Source organism: Mucor mucedo (assembly GCF_025094135.1).
Source record: "Mucor mucedo strain NRRL 3635 chromosome Unknown EV154scaffold_209, whole genome shotgun sequence".
Classification (NCBI taxonomy): Eukaryota; Fungi; Mucoromycota; class Mucoromycetes; order Mucorales; family Mucoraceae; genus Mucor; species Mucor mucedo.
Genome location: NW_026252493.1, coordinates 33,576 through 55,955, shown reverse-complemented (window position 1 = coordinate 55,955; position 22,380 = coordinate 33,576). Strand labels below are relative to the sequence as shown.

The 22,380-nt window shown below is 38.1% G+C and overlaps 6 protein-coding genes across 6 annotated transcripts; 5 read left to right on the top strand and 1 right to left on the bottom strand.

The window, feature by feature from the left end:
* Positions 1-7,752: 7,752 nt before the first annotated feature.
* Positions 7,753-8,258, bottom strand: EV154DRAFT_487881 (uncharacterized protein; the record flags this gene model as incomplete). The annotated part of the gene is made up of 2 exons (XM_051599034.1): positions 7,753-7,999; positions 8,155-8,258. The coding sequence occupies 2 exons, from the start codon at positions 8,256-8,258 to the stop codon at positions 7,753-7,755; spliced, it is 351 nt and encodes a 116-aa protein (XP_051451047.1).
* A 794-nt stretch (positions 8,259-9,052) lies between these two features.
* On the top strand, positions 9,053-11,391 carry EV154DRAFT_487880 (uncharacterized protein; the record flags this gene model as incomplete). Its single annotated transcript, XM_051599033.1, has 8 exons — positions 9,053-9,084; positions 9,339-9,714; positions 9,750-9,978; positions 10,250-10,350; positions 10,572-10,741; positions 11,074-11,108; positions 11,205-11,261; positions 11,291-11,391. 8 exons carry the CDS (start codon positions 9,053-9,055, stop codon positions 11,389-11,391), a joined length of 1,101 nt encoding a protein of 366 aa, XP_051451046.1.
* A 2,441-nt stretch (positions 11,392-13,832) lies between these two features.
* EV154DRAFT_556679 (uncharacterized protein) lies at positions 13,833-15,575 on the top strand (the record flags this gene model as incomplete). Its single annotated transcript, XM_051605368.1, has 3 exons — positions 13,833-14,906; positions 14,940-15,009; positions 15,054-15,575. The coding sequence occupies exons 1-3, from the start codon at positions 14,200-14,202 to the stop codon at positions 15,573-15,575; spliced, it is 1,299 nt and encodes a 432-aa protein (XP_051451045.1). The 5' UTR covers positions 13,833-14,199.
* A 1,977-nt stretch (positions 15,576-17,552) lies between these two features.
* On the top strand, positions 17,553-18,061 carry EV154DRAFT_487878 (uncharacterized protein; the record flags this gene model as incomplete). Its single annotated transcript, XM_051599032.1, has 3 exons — positions 17,553-17,636; positions 17,697-17,801; positions 17,882-18,061. 3 exons carry the CDS (start codon positions 17,553-17,555, stop codon positions 18,059-18,061), a joined length of 369 nt encoding a protein of 122 aa, XP_051451044.1.
* A 1,243-nt stretch (positions 18,062-19,304) lies between these two features.
* On the top strand, positions 19,305-19,861 carry EV154DRAFT_581367 (uncharacterized protein). Its single transcript, XM_051606639.1, has 2 exons — positions 19,305-19,460; positions 19,520-19,861. Exons 1-2 carry the CDS (start codon positions 19,333-19,335, stop codon positions 19,803-19,805), a joined length of 414 nt encoding a protein of 137 aa, XP_051451043.1. The 5' UTR covers positions 19,305-19,332; the 3' UTR covers positions 19,806-19,861.
* Positions 19,862-21,204: 1,343 nt separating this feature from the next.
* On the top strand, positions 21,205-22,224 carry EV154DRAFT_487876 (uncharacterized protein; the record flags this gene model as incomplete). Its single annotated transcript, XM_051599031.1, has 2 exons — positions 21,205-21,723; positions 21,757-22,224. 2 exons carry the CDS (start codon positions 21,205-21,207, stop codon positions 22,222-22,224), a joined length of 987 nt encoding a protein of 328 aa, XP_051451042.1.
* Between the last annotated feature and the right edge of the window lie 156 nt (positions 22,225-22,380).

Genomic DNA, 22,380 nt, shown 5'->3' with positions numbered 1-22,380 from the left:
AAATAGCTGTAGTTCAAAATTCTGGTCTAAACCTTTGCATATAAAAAACCTCTAAGTCAAAAAAAAAAAGGATATCTCTATCTCTTTTAGTTCCTGAATTATGAATACTCAACTTGAACAAACCAACGAAACCGAAAACCCCTATCGTTGCGATTTCAATGAATGTGGTAAGCGCTTCCGGCATCCAAGCGCCCTTACCCGTCATAAAAAATCACATAAAATTACCGAAGCCTTCACTTTCAAGGCACCCATTACCCCAAGCAACACTGCCTTCAGGCAAGTGAATGGACCAGAAGTTACTGCATTACCTGAATCGACTAGATCTACTCGCATCAGTCTGGATCGTATGGTGTTTCATCAAGAGGACGAATCTGAATGCCAAGATTACAGTGACGAGGAAGACGACGAGGACGAAGATGAACCTTTTGATGAAGACATTGAATTCACTAAATCCATTGTTGATGAACCGGAAGCTGTAATCGACGAAATCGAGGATCAAACACCCATAGTTGTCAACGACGAGTTTTTACCTTTCAGGGATAAGATACATCAATGGATGTATCAATTCTATTACCGGTCTGGGGGTGACATATCTCAAAGTTTGATGAAAGATATTGTGAAGCTTGTCAAGGACATCACTGAAGCCAAGGTTGCCTATCACGAAGCCAAAGTACCTGCAGCTGATCTCATATTCAACTTTGATGATTCAAGAAGAACAAGAAACCAGATTCTCTTGCTCAGACAGACGAAGCACTACGTCAAGGTTCAGAAAAAGGTGAATGGTCAAGAAGTCGAAGAAGATCTCCCGTTCTATATGAATCCTCCCTCCGAAGTCTTGAAGTTGTTGGTTGCAAACCCTTCTGTCACTGATCATTTATCAAAACTTCCTGATCATACAGAGGGCGAGCTTATCGATAGTTACCAGTCGAACAAATGGAGAACCCACAAGATGTTTCAGCATCCAATGGTCTCTGTCAGAATCAACAACATACCAAAGGATATCTGGGTTGTTGATCTGATCAAAACAGGTCAAACTTTTGTGATTGTGGAGAGGTTTTATACCTTAAAGCGTTCAATCGTTATGGCTGAAGGTTACCAAGTTCTTCCCGTTGATGGTAGGTTATACCTCCACAACATGCCCAGAAAAGTTTCTGTCTAAGTGAATCACATTTCAAGCATTTTGTGTGATCGCCCGAAAACTTTGTCATTGGATTTCGAACGTAATGTGCTGGATGACTCGAATCTCCTTAGGGCTTCTAGTACCATTATTAGTAGATTGAAAATGCCAAATCCTTTGAAGCGCCTCTCCCCGTCTTCTGCTCGTACATTCAAGCCCGTTAAGGTTATTCCCCTGAATTTCTTTACTGATGATATGAGTGGAAATCGAACCAAGAAACACAATAAGTTTGATAGCTGGATCATGGTACCCGCCGCTTTGCCTCTTGCTGAACGACATGCACTTGAGAATACAGCCTTCATCTGTACAGATCATTTGCTGTCTGCAATGGAAATGCTTCCTGCTATTGTTGAAGATCTTTTGTTGTTGGAGAAAGGTGTAGAGATGTTTTTGCCTGGTGGCGAGGCTGTCGTTGTCGTTGCTCCGTTGCAATTTATCACTGCTGATAATGCGCGTCATTCGGAGCGTGCCTCTAGTCGCGGTGCTATTTCAAAGATGCCATGCCGAAAGTATGTTTGGGAATTAAAAACCACAGCTCGACTTGATGGCAGTGATTATCGTTGTGACCCTCGCTCTGAAAAAGTGGTTGCAGATATGTACGCGCGGTATTTGGCTTCTGGCGGTGACAGGACTTTGTTGGTAAATGTCGATACTGGCTACAAACTTGTTGGTGGTCAGGCTCTGGTAGACCTTCAATCGTTCGATACGATGTTGGATTGTCCAATCGAGCTCCTTCATACGATAATGCTTGGTGTCGGCAAAGTCTTGGTAAAAACATTGTTGCAAGACCATCTGAATCAAACCGAGAAAAGTATCCTCGAAACAAGATTGCATGGTTACGTTAGCAAAGGGTTTACCCGAAAGCTGCGTTCATCATTGCGTCTTCATGGATCTTTCTTAGGTAGGGATTACAAAATCCTCGCTCAGCAAGTACCAATTCTGTTGAATCAATTGATCTGTTCTGGTGAAATTCGACGTGATGACGGTGTTCTCTTGATCAAGACTTGCTTTGAAAATTTGGGCAAGTTAGCTTCGCTTTCTTATATCAGCAAAATCAAGCATAAGTCTGATTCGTACCTGAAGTATGTGGAGTTCACTTACAATGATCTTCGTCTCTCGATGATGGAGCATGATGCTTACATGAAGCGAAAGTATCCTAGCAGAAGGGGTGGATCCGTTTATAACTCCAGTAAAATGCACATCATGCATCATCTTGTTGCTGATATTTATCGATTTGGATCCCCAATCTTTTATGAAACTGAGAAGGGTGACAATTTAATAAATTCATTCGAGAGTGTCTGTTTCGTACCAACAGACATAATCCTTCAAGAGATGCCGCGGTTGCTTTTGCAAAGAGGTTGATGGCTCGACATGTATTGACTGGTGGTTCTTGGTTGGTGGCAGGTCAGGATTATCCAGTTAAAGCTTCAAACAAAGTCCTCGAGGTTGCTGTGTCCTTCAAGTCCAATATTAGAGACTTTGTTGATAATGATGATGATGACAAGACCATGAAAGTTGGCTCAACCGGAATTTTTCAAAACGGAAACAACCTCTTTATCGGCGAAGTCGTCAAAATCGATGCGCTGACTGGTGCTCCCACCATCGTTGAATACGCTCTTTGGTGTGAACGTGGACCTGTGACAAGGTTCGAACTTCTAAGCCAGTCCGACGGTTTAAACTCCTGCGTTTATTATGTTTGTAACAAAGACAATGGAGGAAATCTTGTTGTTGAAAAGCTGTTGCGGACGAAGTCGACATACAAACAGAGTGTCAGTTCGTGGAGATGCTTGATTTTTCAAGAAAGATGAACCCTCGTTTCAACTTAATCAACACCGGCAAGTTTGGCATCTTCTGGTGGGCATTGTCTCGTAAAGTTAAAAATTTATAAAATTTGTCTTAAAACAAATCATCATGTACATGTTAATTTCGCCATGTTGTTTTTTACTTAGAAGTTTTTTTTTTTTTTTTTTTTTTTCTTCGTTATTTCATTGGATAAAATGATTTTTAAAGCATAATTGTTTCCCAGAAGAGACTATCTAAAAATTGAGCTAAGAAGATTTGGTGGGCTGGCTATTTTATTGGACGAAAGATTTTAAAAATAAAGTTTACATTCAGATGAGGGCACCTTACTATATAAGTTGAGGAGACTCAGTTGGTGTGTATTTTAGGGTGTCGTAAGACTTATAGTAATTAATCCAAGATACAAAATATTTAGTTAGGAGATCAAAAGATGATTTTATTACAAATATGAATTATACTATTTTATATTTAATTATTATTAAGAGACCGAAAAAGGTACGTCAAGGGAATTGCTATTTTCATCCCCTCGATTTTTTTAGCCTATTTTGACCTATGAAACTGCAGATTTGATTTCGCTTAAATTTTGACATTTTGGCGGGACTGCTCTGTCAAAGTATTGATAAATTGTACCTTTTTACTTTCATCCCAATCCCGTTACGTTTATCTGAACTTTTTATTGTTTCAATGCCTTTATCAAATGAAAACACCTCTTATCTTTCTGACGATGATTTTCAGAAGCCCCTGCCCTTTCGAACCAGAAGAAAGTTTGAAAGCGTCAACGATGTAGATGATCTTAACGATGATTTCGACAATGACCTCGACGATAATCTCGAGGACGAAACCTTGGAAGTTTCGTCTACTTCTGCCCCTTCCCAAGTTGAGTTTAGCTCTAGCAAAACTCCCGAAAAGTATGTGATCGATCACTGCAAAGAGAACGGCTACCTTGTTTCTTTGGGTCGTTCTCGTTTCTACCCCAATCGTCGCCTTAAGTCTTTGGAGTTCAAGTGCGATCGCGGTGGAAAAAACAGCTGTAAGTACACCGGTAGAAGGCTTTCGAAGACAAGACACACCGATTGCCCTTTCAAGTGGGTGGTTGGTTCTAGTTGGAGAAAAGAGCAGGGTGTTTATGCGGCAAAATTCACCCTGCACTTAAACAATCGTGAACATAATCATGAGTCTGCTCATTCTCTCGCTGGTTATTCGATTGCATGCAAGATTGGAGACGTCACATGAAGGTAATCAAGGATATAACGATTGCTAATAGCTCTCCTCAAGATATCTTGATTTATCTTCGCCAAAAATTCCCTGGTGATTATTTCAGACCTAGTACGGTTTACAATGCCAAACAGAAGATTCGTGAAGTCTATTTAGATGGTCGCTCTCCTTTGCAAGGTCTCTTGGATCAATTTTTCAAAACAGACTCGGGATTTATCTATGCGTGCAACTCAAATGAGAACGGCACCATCAAAAACCTTTTTTTTGCGCACTCTCATTCCTTGGAAATGGTTGAGCGTTTCCCTCAAGTTCTTTTGATGGATTGCACGTATGAAACCAACAAATTTTGTATTCCATTGTTGCACGTTACTGGCGTTGATTGCTTCAACAAGACATTTATTTTGTGCGGTGTTTTTTTGAAAGACGAAACCCAAATGAATTATGAGTGGGCGGTTTCAGCATTACGTATGAAGCTATTTTGGTGCTATGTAGAGCCATTCGATCCTAGCATTATTGCTATTGGCCGTGATTTGGCATTAAAAGGTGCTTTAGAGACAATTTTTGATTCCAGCACGATTCGTATCTGTCGTTGGCATATCAACAAGAACGTTTTAGCCAAATGCAAAAGTTATTTTTTAACAGATGACGACTGGAACGAGTTCATGATCAGATGAAATAGATGTCTGAATAGTTTCGACGAAGAAGAGTGGGAGCAAAACTGGAGTGTCATGAGAGATACAGTGACTCACAACACTGTCCCAATGTTTGAATCATTTGTGATTTTGAGTTTATTTTTAGGGGTTTCAGTTTACTATACTACATGTATTATAGATTTTTTAAAAGACAAAACATCTGGTTTTCGACTCGCATATTTTGTAACACCACATGATGATTACATAATTTAATAACAATTTATGAAAAAAACAATTATTGGGACAGTTTTGTGAGAAGTTTTATTAATGATTAGTAGTGGTTTAATACTTGGTTCACTTTCTCTTTGGTTTAATACAAGCTTGAATTCGACGTGGCATTCTTCTTTTTTAATTTGGTAATACCAAATATCAACAACACGTTCGTATAGCTCATTCATTCCCTTCGGCGCTGTTTCATAATCATTTAACTTCCTTTTCAAGAGAGACCACATGTTTTCAATCGGATTTAGATCTGGTGATCGAGCTGGCCAAGCCATAACTCCATAAGATTGCTGGTTTAAGTACTGCTTTACTAGCTTCGAAGTGTGTTTCGGATCGTTGTCTTGTTGGAATACAATTTGTTCCCGCTTTAAACCAAGATCATCCAGATTATTCTCAATTATTTTTTCTAACTCGTCCCGCAAAATATTGTGGTACAAATGTTGATCCATTTTTCCGTCAGTTTTGCAAATCCATCCAACTCCGGCATAGGTTATAGCACTTCATAGCATGATATATCCTCCGCCATGCTTTACGGTAAGCTTTACAAGAGGATTCTGAAGATCTTCGCCGGATCTTTTCCATCCCCATTGACGCCCGTCGGAGTTAAATCGGTTTATTTTTGTTTAATCTGACCAACTAACACGTTTCAATCGTCTAGTGTTTAATCCTTGTGCTTATTACACCTTTCCAGTCTAGCCTTGATGTTTTTAACCGATAATAAAGTTTTTTTGGTTTCTCAATTGCACCTAGACCGTGTTCGCGAAGTGTTTTACGAATTGTCTCAGGGTTACACTTGATACCCAGATCTATTTCAACACCCTTGGCAAGTTTCACTGCGTTTGAGACGCGTTTACGTGTCACTTGTTGTACACAATAGGACTCATCTTTCTCCGATAGTAACTTCGGACGTCCACCTTTTGATTTTGTTAAGCCTGTGTAACGTTCCTTACTTATTCTGGAAATTGTAGATTTGCTGATACCCAATCCTACGCTGATATCACGCTCTGATAAGCCTGATTGAAGCAAGGAGATTGCTGAATTTCGTGTATCGTCGGAGATTCTTTTCATATGGGAATTTGTAATTTCAACTTTGTAAAATAACTTCTTATGTTTGGTGGAACGTTATGAGCCATTTAGGCGCCTTTTTTTTTTTTTATACCCTGTTCAAGTTGTGGTTTTAATTTTTTTCTAGGTGTTGACTCTTGACGAGGTCTAGGTGTTGACTCTTGACGAGGTCTAGGTGTGGGCTCTTGGCGTGAACGAGGTCTTGGCACTTGGCGCGGACGAGGTGTTGGTTCTTGCTGGAGGGAGGAGAGGATGATGGTTGTTGAAATGAAAGTGGTGGCTTTCGATGAAAGGAGGGTGATGGTGGTTGATAAAAAGGTGATGTTTGACGAGGGGGAGACGATTGAGGTGGAACAGCTCTTCTTCTACTAGTGGGAGGTCTAGGTCCTCGGACATAGAAGATGGAACATGCTCAAACGTTGATGACGATGGATGGGAAGAGGAAAAGGAGGGCAAAGGTTTTGTTTCTGCACTGGAAACAGGTACAGGTGGTGGAGCTGTATTATCCGTAAAGCGTCTCGTTTGAGAGGAGTAAATATGAGGTGGTCTAATTGTAAGATAATCCTGAAGTATTTCATCCAACTTGTCATATATCTCATCAGGGGCGAAGCCAGATTCTCCAGTAGTAGATCGACTGGTAAATTATTTCTTGTAATTCTCAACAAGATTCTTCCATTTACTCTTGATAGGCTCTAACTCGCGGGGCGGAACATTGGCATGTTGTGCTTTTCCATCATTCTCTTTTTTCAAATTACGGTAAGCTTCTCCATTCTCGAAGTCGCTTCGGGAACTTTCAAGAGTAGGTAAGTAAATGGTATAGCATTCGATAAGCAACATTTTTTCTAAAGATGACCATGAAGGACCACGTCTTTCGTGAGAACTGGGGGAGTCTCTAAATGAGAAAACGCTGAAGATTATCAGGGAAGGTAAATAAATAAATGATGTTTTATAAGAAAAATACATGGAAAAATAAGCGATTGTGGATTTTTATATATTGAAGCAGTCGGGTCATCTTAGTACTTCAATATCAAATTTTTGTGTCATGTCAAACTTGATTTTACGTTTTTGTAATTTATACCCCCCCTTAGGGGGGTATAAATTACTCATTTGTAAATTGCCCAATCCCCATAAATTTTGGCTGGTAAATTATTTTTAAAGTTTAAATTATTATTTTGAGCGAAATAATTTTGTTCCCAAAACGTGAAAAACGTCTTGCTTTGGAACGGTCCATATAAGCCTGGTTTCATTATAAACATGTAAAACTAGTATAATTCTATGAAAGCCCTTCGTATAAATTGTCACTGAATAATCTTACCAGTTATGTTTTACTATACTCCTTCCGAGACACAGATAACTGATTCGTCGTCGTATTTTGCCTTTATATATTTTATTTTATCTTCGTTGACAACTTATAGTCTGGTGCTCATTTTTTAAGAATTTCTTACTCTTTATCTTTATTTTACGTTACCGCTTTTCACTTAAACAAGCTAGTAATAATGGTGAATCACCTTGTCCACAGACACAAACGGTTCTGATTATAATAAATGGGTCAACGCGTGAGCGATGAATATATTTACAGGATCATTCATTATTATGTAGTGTGATGATTTCTTTAATATAATCTACGACATTCTCAATAATAATGACAAAAACTAAATCCCTTGCTAGAGCTAGAGGAAATGCTCCTACTTCATCCTCAAAAGCATGGGATGTTTTGAAACCTTTCTCGAATGGCACTAGTTTTAAGAATACTGTCGCTACCAAAAGACCGACCTTCTGCGTCAAGACCAGTTGGCCACGGCTACGGTTTGCGAACTCGTCCCGTCTCCTAAGGTTTTTTCAGTTACTTTAGTAACTACTACCAAGTTGCCAAAAAAGATTACCAACAATTCGGAACCATCACAAGAATCTGAAATTGCTAGGGTAACGACATCCCCTCTTGTTTCGACACCTCCTCGCTGCCTCATGTCAAACCTAATTTACCTTCTGACACACACCTGTTCTTCTCTCAACCAGAATTTGCTTTGGATATGCAAAAGTAACTTCGAGAAAAAAACTGTTATGAACTGCCTAGGTTTCAGTTGCATGTTATCATGCAAAATGTCTCAGACCACTATTGAAACCCAACTAGCCCATTGTCCCTGTTTCACCTGTTCCCTGTTTTCTGTCTCCTGTTGTTAAGACACTGGTAATAGTTCTTAAAGGATAAGGTGGATATAGGTTATTAACGCTGAGGTTAATAATAAAGTAGTTATGAAAGTGAGCACCAGACTGGAAGTAGTCAAGTTAAGAAATCTTATAATATAAAGTTTTTAGGATAAGAAGGTAATCAACGATGATTTTAAGAGGGCGTAAGTAATATAAGTATAAACTGATTGCCAAGATTAAAAAGAAAAGTATTTATGTTATTATAAACAATATCTTCTATACGGTTGTAGTAATAAAGAGATTCGAGTCGAGTGTGAAATATGAACTTTGAGTTAATTGTTATATGTAAAGTATAGACTTAAGATAAACAAGAAGTATAAAAGTTGAGGGAAACACAAAGGAGTCAATTACAAATTATTAAGAAACTAGATTTTTAGTTAAGATAAAACTGAAGTAATATTTATTAGAAAAAAAAGGGACGTATTTATAGAAAAGATCCTATCCTGTGTAACACCAAGTCAATTTAGATTAGCTGCAACCCTGTCACACATGTAACTGTCAAACATCAATATTGTTTCCTGTCTAACGTCTCTGTTCCGAATAAGGTATCTCCGTTATCCCTTGTCCTTGTAAAACCCATTTAACTTCCATTTCCTTTATACCTCTTTCTTTGAACTCCCTTGTAAAACATTAATAATATCCTCTGCATCTATCCCCAAAATTATCGGTATCTATGCCCGCTACCCCAAAGATGTCCCAAACTCAGTATGACCAATAATCTGTCTGTGTAAATCTGATCCCCGAACCCTTGTTTACCCGATCTGTCAATGAATATAAATAACAGCATGTTTGTTTATTCTTATTTCTCTATTCAAGATCTTATCTATTTTTTATGCTTCTATAAATAAATCTTTTTCTACCTTCATTCCTTTTTATATATATCTTAACACTCATATATATATAATTTTCTCTTTGCCTTGTCCTCACCTTAATAATCATTCTGTTCTGCTCTTGCCCAGCCCCACTCCTGACAAAATCCGTCGGTTCGATGGATACGAAGCTAAATTTACTGCACTGGAAGCTATCATACAAGATTGGATTATATTAAAAGTTCCAACTTTGGGACTTGAAAACAAACTTTCAGATCAAGCCGCAATGTTCGTTAATCTACAACTCCAGCCTAAAAACAAAAAAGAACCTAATTCCAGCACTGATGTCGATCAACTTAGTGATCTGGCAAGTAATGGAAGCATCTGCAGTGAGCCACCACCCCCTTCGTCGGCTCTTTACACTATCAGGGCCGCTTCCAGGCCGAAAGACTCCCCCGGTAAGCCTGGTTTAACCATGGCCCAAAAGGTTGCTATCAATTCCAGCAAGCTCCCACCAAACACAACGGTTTTTAATATGTATATACTGGCAAAAATTGAAAGATCACTAGCGCTAAAACCTACATGCGTTTCAAGTTAGCTGGTGTCGATACAGGTTGTATCATCGATATCATTTTTCCTGCCAATGGTATTATTAGTGCTCTTATAAACGAGTTGTATACTCCTATATTCACCAACATTATAAACGTATCCAACGTCAATGCCACCAAGGTTTTTGATCCTCTAGATCCCGCGCATCTCGCCAATCCACTGTCCTTTCGACACCAACGAGGTTCGTACCAACATTGCTGCTGACCTAAGCTCAAATCAATGCCAACGCACCCTTTTGTGCCTCCCCAACACTCGTCCCCACCAGGTCAAGACTGTTGGTCATTCTAAGATTAACTTGGGTTATATCAGTGAAAAGGATCTTTAACAATGCAAAGAAAACTTTTAAACGAAGAGAAATAGTCATTGAAATAACTTAAAACCAAATACTGAAATACTTGTGGTAAAATTGCTAACGAAATCATATTTTAAATCTGTACAAAAAACTTGGACAGACGACGCAATAAAGTATCTTTGTCCGGTAATTGTCTGGTCAAAATTAAACTCTATAATTATCCTAACAAAACAAATTTTCACGCGGCTATTGTGGATGAAAGTCAATAATTGCAAGATTTAGACTCTAACGTTTCTGCCCTTGACAAAACATCGTATGAAATTCAAGTCAAATTTTTTCCGAATACAAATTGGCTGTTTAAAAATGAATAAACAGCTAAACAAAACATTTTTCAAAACAAGTGTAATCCGTCGAATAAGAGTTTTAGTGGGGCTATATTTTGGTAAACCAGTTCGTTATCCCTCTAAATCATAAAAATCTAGGAATTCCGGTCCGTTATCCGTCAAGATCCAATACGTTTGCGTACTCTGGTCCGTTATCCCTCGAAATCCGTTGACTTCAGGGTACTCCGGTCCGTTATCCTTCAAAATCCGTTGACTTCAGAGTACTCCGGTCCGTTATCCGTCGTTATGCGATACCTCCGAAATTTCAGGTCCGTTATCTGTTCAGATCTGTCACTTTAGGGTTTTCTGCTTACATTTAACTAATAGCCGAAATAGATTACAATATATTAGAAACAGTTCTAGAATGTTTTATGCATTCTAAACTTGTATAAGATTATCGGAGTTAGTTTCACATGTAAGGTAACTCGCAAATTATATCAGAATATCCTTAAACTTTCGTTGGATTTCAAAAACATATACACATAGCCCTCCAAAGTTTCCTAACTATTTGACGTTTTGATATTTTGAAAAGAAATCACATATTGATAGCATAGGGACACTTTGGAAACAATTTTATTATTCTGTTTTTTGTTATTATTAGGTCGTTAATCGGGCTAAAAGCTTTTCATAAAAAATGTATAAGTTATTAGAATTTTTTCCATAACGTTTACAGAAACAGTTTTTTGTTCGAAATACGCCTCATATTTTTGATTCTACGACTTGCTAATATAGTCAAATGCTGCTCTAATGGTATGAGTGCTTTAGAGACTAGTTCTAGTACTGGTGTATGTAATAAAATTATTAACAGAATTAACTAGACCCACTTGGTTTTATGAGTGCGCCGCGTTGTCCGTCCGCCAAAGATAACAAGCTGGAATGTCGACTATGTATTTATGATAGTAACAAAAACATGAGTTGAGTTGACTTTGAAGGTGCTACAAGTACAGTCGGGACCAAAACCGATTCACAAAACTAATAACTGTTGCAGATCTTTCCAATTGGTTAAAATAACCTGAAAGAAAAACAGACAGATACGTAATTACAATGCGTAAAACTGTAACAAATATTGTTAGTCAAAATGACGTAATTGTTTGTTAAATAATATTTACGCATTTTTTAAATTTTGTTTCGAAGCAATAATTAAATATTTATCTCTTTTTACAGTGATCGACCACAGATACATAATTACAAAACATATGCCTACTATCTATGAGCCGTTTCATCTGATTTTACATTAAATATTCATCCTTTTTAACTGTTTCTCTTTTTCTTTGTTTAAAGCAAGATATTTTTTTATAATCATCAATTATGCCCTACAAACTTAGCCAAGACAAGCGAAAAAACGTCAGATCACTTATACTTAAAGTAAAATGAACTGAAAACATTGTGAAGACAACAGGTATTTCAAAATCTACCGTCAATCGCAAGAAAAACGAAATTAATGGTTATAAGAGACCTAAACGAGGAAGACCAGCTATTCTGCCTGAAACCACTAAGCAGATTATCAGATTCAAACTTCGTTGTGGTTATTTAAAAGTTGCTAGGGATACTCAAAAATATTTAAACGGATTGGGATATTCTATCAGTTACACGAGTACCAAAAGGATCATTAAAAAATTAGGCTTCAAGTGTACACTTAAAAAAAGAAGGTGTTCCTTAAAAAACAGCACTACCAAAATAGGTTAAAATGGGCGAGAAAGCATAGCGGTTCGACTGTAAATAACTGGAAAAAAGTAAAATTTTCTGAGTAGACAAAAATAAATTGATGGGGGCCGGATGGGGCGGAATATACCTACAAGTTGCCTGGTGATTTGGAACGACCACATAACGTTAAAACCGTTCTTGAGCATGGTGGTGGGTCTTTGATGATGTGGGGCTGTATGACGTATTTCGGACCTGGTTACGGATGTCGAATTCTGGAATATCCTATGAATTCAGATTGTTACATACACATTCTGGGTACTTTTTATAAGGAACCTTTGGACTATTACGGCTTTACTAATAACGATGTCTTATTTCAACAAGATGGTGACCCCAAGCATCGATCAAAACATACGCTTGAATGACTTCGAAATAATAAGATTGACTATATTGATGATTGGTCAGCTAACACCCCGGATTTAAATCCGATTGAACACTTGTGGCACCATCTGAAACTAAGATTAAACCAATACGAGCGCAAGCCAACGATCCTCGATGATTAGGATCAACCTTGGGGGAACAAGTTTACGGCAGATGACATGAAGCCGTACTACGATAGATTACCGCGAAGAATCGCAGAAGTTATTCCAGCAAAAAGTGGATATACAAAGCATTAATCGAGGATACTTATTTACCAAAATCCCTTTTTTTCAATAAATTTACTTTAATTTTAAAACGAACTTTGTAACATGTTTTCAAACTCCGTCACAGTAAATAGAGATTGGAACTTAACATATGGTTAAAGTTTCAAGTTGTTGCATTGCGTGTATCACAGTTAAGACGATTTATAATTTTTGTGAGTCGGTTTTGACCCCCACTGTTGTTTCCAATAAATTGTAATTTCCAGAAGTGGCACCACCATTTCTGTGATACTCAAATAACGTGTTTTTCATTCATTTAACCCGAAAAAGCGTTAATTGGAAGAAAGGAAATATCCGACTGTGTTGTCTGTTTCCAAATCTCAAATTGAGAGCACCGTACTTTAACAAACTGGAAACTCGTGGTTTTGTCAGATGACACCAAAATAAAACTTTGCAGATTTGAGAAAATCCTTTGTTTCTACAGAAAAAAGGGTAAAAAACTTTATCCATATGTTGTACAGCAGACACTGAAATACGAACGAGGATCTCTAATTATTTGTTATAACATCAAATGGCAGGAAGTAAGAGTTTTTAGTTTCATCGAATTAATTTATCTGAGGTCAGGTATGTAATGCGCTTTCGTTTCCTTACCGCAATCGATGGAAAGAGAACAACATTGTACGGGATGGTTTATTTCGTGATGATACTTGTTCTTCAATCAAAGCACTGATAAGTACTAATACTGATTTGGAGAAGCATTCTCTGGTGTTAGAAAAAACGTTTCAGACAACTATTATATTTTGAAGTTGATGGTTGTTCTAAATTGCGCAAACGGTTTAAGGTCTACAGTGTCTTCAAGTCAGGTCCAAATGATTCCAATGACGATGAATAATTAATTGTACATAAATACATGTTTTCAAGAAACGTTGCTAGTTCTTCTTCCGTTTGGTTTCTGGGTACATTGTCGGACGCAGATGTCTATATTTTCGTTAGATTTTATTCTATTGTTGCTGTTGAGGAATCGTTATCGTTTATAAACGTGATGGACGTAAGTTTCGTCTTTTATGTAGTGGCTAAGGGCCCTCACAAGCAATAAAATTATTTTTTTTAAAGATCCCGATTTAAAACTTTTTTTTTTTCTTTTTTTTGTGAAAGGTCACAATTTTGCCAAATAGATGAATAAAAATTTAAATGGATATATATAGACGATTAGCAATGACATCGAATTTTCTTCAGTGCCAAAATTTTCGAAATATCCCAATAAAGGATTAAAATCCAACGACCCCAGAATCCTTCTATTAGATTAAAAATCGGCCAAATTGGGCTACTGAACTCACAAATGTTTTTGTTTTTATTGTTGTTTTTTTTGATAAAAGGTTTTTTTTTGTGATCCTCTTCATTTTTCTTCACCAATTTCATTATTCTATTTTATCTAAAAAAACAAAATGCCTTTCCATAACTACAGCAGCATTAACTTCGTCAATGACTACAGCCCTGCCACTCCTGCTGTAAGAGGAAGACCTAGATTAAACGTACCTGCTCCTGTTCCTGCTGCTGCTCCTTCTCCTTCGACTGAGACTTCTACCAAACCTTCTGTTGGTCCTTCTGTTGGTCCTTCGGTTGGTCCTTCTGTTGGTCCTTCGGTTGGTCCTTCTGTTGGTCCTTCGGTTGGCTCTTCGGTTGGTCCTTCTGTTGTTCCTTCGGTTGGCTCTTCGGTTGGTCCTTCTGCTGTACCATCTGGATCTACAAACGAACCCTCTGTTGAAACCACTTTTTCTTCTGGACCTGTTCCTAATAATGGAACCGTTCCCACTGCCCAGTCTTCTGTAGCCACTGGATTCGTTCTTGCAACTGGATCAATGCTATCCGCTTCTTCTGGACCTAGTTCAGCCGGTTCTTCCGAGCCTTCATCTTCTGCTCCCTCTGCTGAGAATAATCCTGTTGATGAGCCTTCTCCTCAGGTTAACACCAACCTCAATAGGGATTCTGGGAGCACACATGTTTTAATCGAGTTGTTCCCTGAGTACATTGTAAAAGTTGGTGTTACTCGTACACCCCAAGCAAAGTTAAATCTGACGAAAGGAACAGAGGATGCTTTCAATGCCTATGGCGCCATCAACGATAGAAGAGACATTTCAGCCATGAAAACCAGGTGGTGAAGCCTTGACAGTACATATCAAACCAGACGAGATGCTGCCAACGCTACTGGAAGTGCTCCTCTTCCTTATTGGGAATTTCACGATTTGATGGAGCAGGTAACATCAAGAATGCCAACCATGAATCCACCTGTTTTGTACAGTACCATTCAGGAGAAACTGTGGATAGCCGAGTTACGTTTCTTGCTGGAAGACGAGGTCGTGCCGGTGTTAATGATGATGATGATCAAGAAGAAGAAGGTAGAAGACCTACCCAACGTCCTCGTTATGTCAATGCCTCGACATGGTTCATGGCTGGTCATTTGGAGGCTTTGGAAGACCAAAACCGAAACGAAATAGCACGATACCGTGAAATCGCCAACGAGCATAGGGCTGTCAATGTAGCACATATGGACCGTATGTATGCCCATACTATTGATAGAGATGTCTTTGACCGAGATATCTTGCGTGAGACAATGGTTTTGAGACGTCAAAATTCTGGATGGCAAAGAGATGCAAGCTTGGCCATAAACCGAATGGTCGATTTGTTTGCTTCTTCTCTCCCTCGTCCCGCGCCTTCTCCAATGCCTGCTCCTTCGCCCACTTTTACCCCTTCTCCCACGTCTGCTTCTTCTCCCCCTCCCCCTCCCCCTCCTGCCGCTGATCCTTCAGTTGATAACAATTAAGTTTTTTTTTTATAAATTTTTTTTCTACTTATCCAGTAAAGTTTCTAACACCTTCAGTTCTATGTGTCATCGATTCATTAAATACATTTACTTTTCTAATACTTCCATTTACATTTTGAGACTATTCATTTTCTACATTGGCAGCACCACGACCTTCCATCGGACTATCGTCTGTAAATCCAGGGTCTCGAAGATCAATGCAAAAGTTGCGCAGTATACAGCACGCTGTAATAATTTCGTTTACATCCATTTGATCGTAGACATAAATGTACTTGCTAGCAAATATTCAACGAGCAACCAAGACATCGAATGCTTTTTCAATCGTCATTCCTGTCGCAGAATGAACGAAATAAAACGTACGTTTTCTTGAATCCGTTATGCATTGACTTGCAGGAAATGGCGTGATGACATTAGGCCCCAAAGGGTACGGCGAGTCACCGATGATAAACGTACTCTCTGGAAAGAACGTTTCAGGATTTTCAAGAATATCGTAACATATATTACTGGATCTAAAAGCAACAGCATCATGAGTTCTTCCTAAGAATAAGTAATGTGTTTAGTTTTGATTTTAAATCCATTAATCCATAGTTACGGTACCTGAGTCGCCTACTGAGATATATGTGAATCTCAAGTTAGAGTCACAAACAGCCGTTAACTTGACAGAGTAGCCATTCTGACGATCACGAAACAGAGGACCAAATTCGTCTGGGAAGGGCTTGATGATCGTAAAGTTTTTCTATCTACAGCACCGATAACACCGTTTAGTCATTGTCCATTATCACTCCCAAAACCGTAAGCTACAGCTCTAGCTGCTTCAGGATCAGTAGGCTAAGCCAACAAGCGACCAAGCCTTCCCTTGATTGCCTTAAGTGTCTTTCTAGTGAAGTTATTATAACTACCATAGGAAACACCTAAAAGCATGTACGCTTGACGGTATCCGACATGGCAATTAGCCAAGCGAAATAAGGCCGTTGCGACCTGAATGTAGACAGGAGTAGCATTGGGAGCAACAAAATTAAACTCTTCGTGGTTGGACAATTCATTCACCAAATTCTCAAAAGCGTCTTTGCCCATTCGGTAAGTTGCACGGTAACTATTTACTTGATTTTCGTCATCGTCATTGAGGAAGGGGTGTTCCAAACTCCAGAAGTGATATCTACGAGTTTCTCTTCTATCGTCGGCGTCGATAACTGTTCTCGTTCTTTCAACATATTCACCCGAAAAAAAACATTGGCAAACTGGTAATTGCAACACCGTATTGGTTGCGGTAATCGTTTGAAATAAAACTGTACTGGAGAATTTGTTGTCGGTAAAGTGCAGTATTGTCTGATTCGATAATCATTTGGATATCGTCGTCCATATTCTCAGCTTCTTCGTCGAGTCTAAATAAAACGTAACAATTTGGGATGGGTTCATTTTGGTTTTTCTAAAAATAAAAAGTATGTAGTAAAAAGGGCCGTCAAACCATGGCGACTTTACGGAGTTCAAATTTTCAGCGAATAAAACAGGCCTATCTGAATAGTGCGCTACTCAAATATAGCCAATAGATTTGCTTCAGTAGGACTCTGCAGGCGTTAAAAGACTCAGCGGGTTTGGAATAAGCTTGATGTGTGCCTTAATCAGATTGAATGTTCACCTGGTATCATAGGCTCAACCCATGTCTACACTGATCTTAAATGCTTTACTAGTATCATACAAACCAATATAATGATATCAACTATTAGTTTATATAAAAAACCTGACTTTAATACGTTTGCTATGTCTTAACTTGAAACTGATGAATGGAAAAATGAGCTTAATAGCAGGAAATACTTATTCATATAAGTGCCAGATTTCATATTCTAAACACTCTTCCCTTGTTTAATATTTTTTTTAAAGGAAAAAGCCCAGTAATATCTATCTTAAAACTATATATAATGGTCAAACAAAGAGTAAAAAAAAAAGAATAACACTAAAAAACAAACGAACTTAATCGATATGTTTGCCACAAATACAAATACGAGCTCTCCATCAACCCCTTCAAACAACATTAATGCTGGATCTATTAATAAACCTCCCCGTGTATGTACACCTTTACATCCAATATTCGAATTAAGCATTAACTTTAATGATAATAATTAGAATGACGATAAGTCCAGTGTTATGCCTCCCGTAACAGTTGAAGTATCTCATGATACAAGTGTTGTAAGCAATAGCCAAGAAACAGCCCGGGAAAATGTTGAGCAGGTATGTGTATATGCATGTGTGCGTATAATTGCGCATATAAATCGTTTAATATGTTATTGTTTAACACTGTCCTTTAATAGTATAATCCCGTTTCCGATGAGGCCGAAGAAGAAACTTCTAACCACTCCGACGATAATGTGAACGAATCTTCAAGTCTCGAAGACCAGTTTGATCCAAATGAAGAAATCGAATTCGTAAGAATCTTAAGATCGAGTGCTATTGACAAGGAGTTGAATAAAATTCAGAATCGTCTGCGTTAAAGTGGTAGACCCGCAGAATATGAACTGAAGACTTGCTGGACTATCAACATAATGCCTCGTTTCAACGATTTTAAGAAAGGGCCTACTGATCTCTACATTCCTCGTGTGTTTCTATGGTTTCCTCATCATCTGACAAATGACTCTTTAAAATATCCTGTTTGCAAAAAGAAAAATAAAGACAACCATTTAATTGTCAATGGCTTTTCACAACAACCTAAAGCTCGTCGCGTTATAGATATTAATGAGTAAGTAATTGTTAAAGGAAAGAAAAGAAAAAAAAATCAGGTACATTTATTTTCAGACACTAATTTTCTGAAAAGCTCTTTTTACATGATGACATCTCGCTATACTTGTTCCCAGAAAGCATCACACTTAATAAAAACTGAATTGATCGAAGGAAAACCAATCAATAAATACTCGGTCTATAATTTCAACGGCTACTCTGATGGAATCATCAAACAGTTACCTGAAAGATTTCCGATAGCATTTCCTGCTGTTTTGACTCACCGATCTGGTCTATCCAAGACTCTGCTTAATTTATTGCGTCCTTAGGTTCAAAATTCTGTTGGACCAGGTAGAATTTCCAAGATTTTACGAGAGCTTCATATGCTTTAATACGACACAGTGAAGTACATGTATCTGAGCGCTTCCGTTGAAAATAAACAGAATAAATGGGGTCAGCCTACTCTCTCCAATATGTGGGGTAAAAACAGTATAAAAAACCCTGAAGCTTTTTCCTCTTTCAGTGATAGAAGTAGAGACTCTGGTGGTATACCTTCTCCAGGCTATATAAGCTACGTCTATAATGATATCATGAAGCAAATGCAACCAGTCAGTGATGCCCAAATGACAAAACTTGGTGGAAGAATTCTTTCTAGTGATCACAGTTTTAAGTTATCTAAAAAAATCATGAAAATCCCGCAGGTCAAGCTGCATTTCCAGCCTTATATACTGTGTGTAATGAATATGGAGAAATTCGAAGGATGATACTGGCCCCAACTAAATCATTGGAACATTTAGAAGACTCGTTTAAAAAATTGATCATGTCGTACGAGATTAATAGTAACCCGTTACCTCTTATTTTCTTTACGGACAACGTTGATGGCGATCAACATTTTTTGGGACGTGTAATTCTATCCTTAAAAGATGGAGTTGTTCCAATTGTTGATGGTGGCGAGGATGATAGTTTTGTTATCGAATCTAATGAATTATTGCCACTTCTACTGCTACCAACAAATATTTCGGTACATGTACTCACGACACTCGCTCAAATGAATTCGGTTTGTCAAGAGATTATTGGGGATATGCAATTACCAGCCAGTGGAGTAATAACCGATAACTCTCCTGTATATGTTGGATTTGACATTGAATGGAGAGTGTTTGATAGCAATCGAAAACGGTACCGAGAAAAACTGGCCTCATGCAGATAGCTTATGGAGACTGTGTGTATCTGTTTAGATTCTGCTCTTTGAGACCCGGATGCCCATTACCTACTCAAGTAAATCAACTTCTCGAAAGCGAAAATGTCATAAAATTTGGAAGACCGGTTAAAGGTGACTTCGGCCATTTGAATGGTGTTTTCGACATCAATTGTCGAGGTGATCAAGACGTTTTGGATTTGTGCGTAGAAAAAGGTGCCGTATGTCATAAAAATGTGAGCCTGAATTATTTGGTTCAATCAGTCCTTGGATTCAGAATGAACAAATCCCTTGATATTCGACTCAGTAATTGGGACTCTATTTAATTGAGTCCTGAACAGATCAATTACGCTGCTTTGGATGGTTGGATTTCTTTGGAGCTTCGTAATCGGTTACATTTGCTCCCAACCGTTAACAAATCGATTGATGCAAACTCGTTGTCGGACGTAAATGTCGCAGTATACTCCAGCTCTGCATGTAGAGGAAATCCTGTTGCGTTTGGTATGGCTTTAGTTGAAAGCTCTGTCGTTGATGATCATTAACAATTGACAAGCTCACATGCTGAAAATTGCAATGAAGACCATTCTGGGGATTTGAAGAAGGCTGTTTTAATTAAAATAACAAACGTTATTAATGGCGCATTCACCAGTCCATGTAAGCATGGTGACAGAAAAATGCTCTAAAGCTTCGGTGATCCACCTTTTCACCTGATCCTTTCAGCTCAGACCTTGATAACTGCCGTTCTCCCTGCTGAGAAAGTGTTCCCTCTGGCGGTGGTATCTCCTGAAAGGACCTCACATCATCTTGGGGTAACAATGACATCAATGAATACCAACGAATAAATGGAAACAATGTTTCCAATTTCGAATTTATTGCAGGGACAGCCAATGATGACATTATTTCAGATGATGATTATGACTCTTCAGACAATGAATCGTTTGAAATGACCCAAACAGTTAGTGATTCTGTCTTTGGTGGTTCCGATTTTATAGAGGATGTTAGGCTGCAAAAAATGAAGAACGGGTTGATTTTAGGGATGAAGAAATAACACATGCAAGTCGAGTCCTGAAGGATATTTTTTATATCATGGATATTATTCCAATTAGCAGAAAACACGGAGCATCAAAAGAATTTTACAAAAGATTTAGTTAGGCTATCTTCATTTTTGATTCTGGTGATAGGGCAAATGTAGAAACCAAATTATCTTCATTGGGGAAGAATTGGGACGATACATGGAAGTATAACTCGGACTGCATTTTGGCACGTGTTCGTCGTTTGGTTCCTGCCCCTGAAATAGTGTATCCTGTGATCAAAAAACTGTTTTGTGAATTTCACAACTTGAAATGTTCAAGAACAGGTCTTCCTTTGTTTGACAGAGTGGCAAGAACCAAGGCTATCGGCGTATTACGAGCTATACGACTTGGTCATATATCTGACGTAGCAGATATTAGTATGTATCACAACGTCCGGATTGACAAAAATGGTTTGCAGATTTACAGATATGTCCGTGGAACAAACGTTGTTGAAGGAGGCGTCCATACAAACATCATAAAAGAATTTGGATTCATGAACTGTTCTGTTGAATTTATTTATTATGCTCTTTGTGACTATAGACTGCGTCACAACACTGATGTCGGCAGTATTAACAGATACAAAAGTGCTCATAAGGGCCACTACAATCCTTGGCTGACACAGAAAATAAATTACCTTCTCCTTGCTCTCAGTATGGGTACTCGGGCAACTTATCATGATCCTAATTGCGACTACATCAACTTTTCCGGAAACCCATCAAACGGAGAATTTGGGGTGATTCCTCTATCTGATAGACTTTTGGAAGAGTACAGTATGACCAGACCCGCTGATTATATCCATGTCAATATACCAATTACATTTGATTACATATCCCAATTATGTATACCTACCGCTCATGCCTCCAAGTCTCCCTTATCCTCTTATCAATTTATATCAAAATGCCAAGGAACATCTAGGCCTATCCTTCCGTTACACACCGACGAAGAAAAAACCTACTGTATACAAATAATAGAAAATAACCCGGCATTTACACAAACCAACAACCCGGATATAAAAGCTATAACAAGAATGTGGAATAAAGATTGTCATGATAATGAAATGCTTAAAGTTTACTTCAAGACATGCTCCCATATAAAGTCGTACCACAATATCCGTAAAGACTTTTTGAAATTCAAGACAACAGAGACCATCAATTCCCAAACAATCATGAAAGTAAGACAAGATCTACATCCTAGAAATAGGTAGGTAGTAAAGGTTGCCGCATCCGAAACATTTATTACTCCAAAAATAATTGGTAACATGCAAGAACAGGTACCAACAACTGTCAATACCATTGCTTCTATATCCAACCTAATCAATTATTCCGGCAATCATGTACACAACATATACCACAGAAATATACCTCCTCAAAATCAGCCAAACCGGCCAATTTCACCTGTTCCTATATTGAGTAAGCGTCGAAAACTTGACACAATAGTAACAAAGCGTGTAAGTCGGTGTGGATGTTGCAGCCGTACTGAATGCAAAGGGAAAGGCGGTATAAAACACTCTCCAAGAAAGCAGCACTTGGATAGGAAGTCAGCCTTACAAAAATTGCAAGAAGATAATGGAAGCTCACCACAAGAAATTGTAGACTTAAAAACATTGATCTCATCCACTCAAGAAAATCTATTGAAAGATAATATACTTCTCCAAACAGATCTTATTTCATAGATAACTCTCTTTTTTTTTACCCTTCTCACTTTTTTTTCTTTTCCCAATATAAATTATCTACCAAAAGTCTTACTTTATTCGATCACAATTACCATCTACTACGGTCTTATTGTTGTTTAAAAGAAACTATTATCTCTCCAGGGTCTTAAATTTTCT

What these genes read in the sequence shown, in the direction of transcription:
- EV154DRAFT_581367 (XM_051606639.1), top strand. Translation starts at nt 19,333, where the DNA reads ATGAATTCGGTTTGTCAAGAGATTATTGGGGATATGCAATTACCAGCC. An exon ending in TTTGATAGCAATCGAAAACG is followed by an intron (nt 19,461 to 19,519) that starts GTACCGAGAAAA and finishes GTATCTGTTTAG; the next exon opens with ATTCTGCTCTTTGAGACCCG.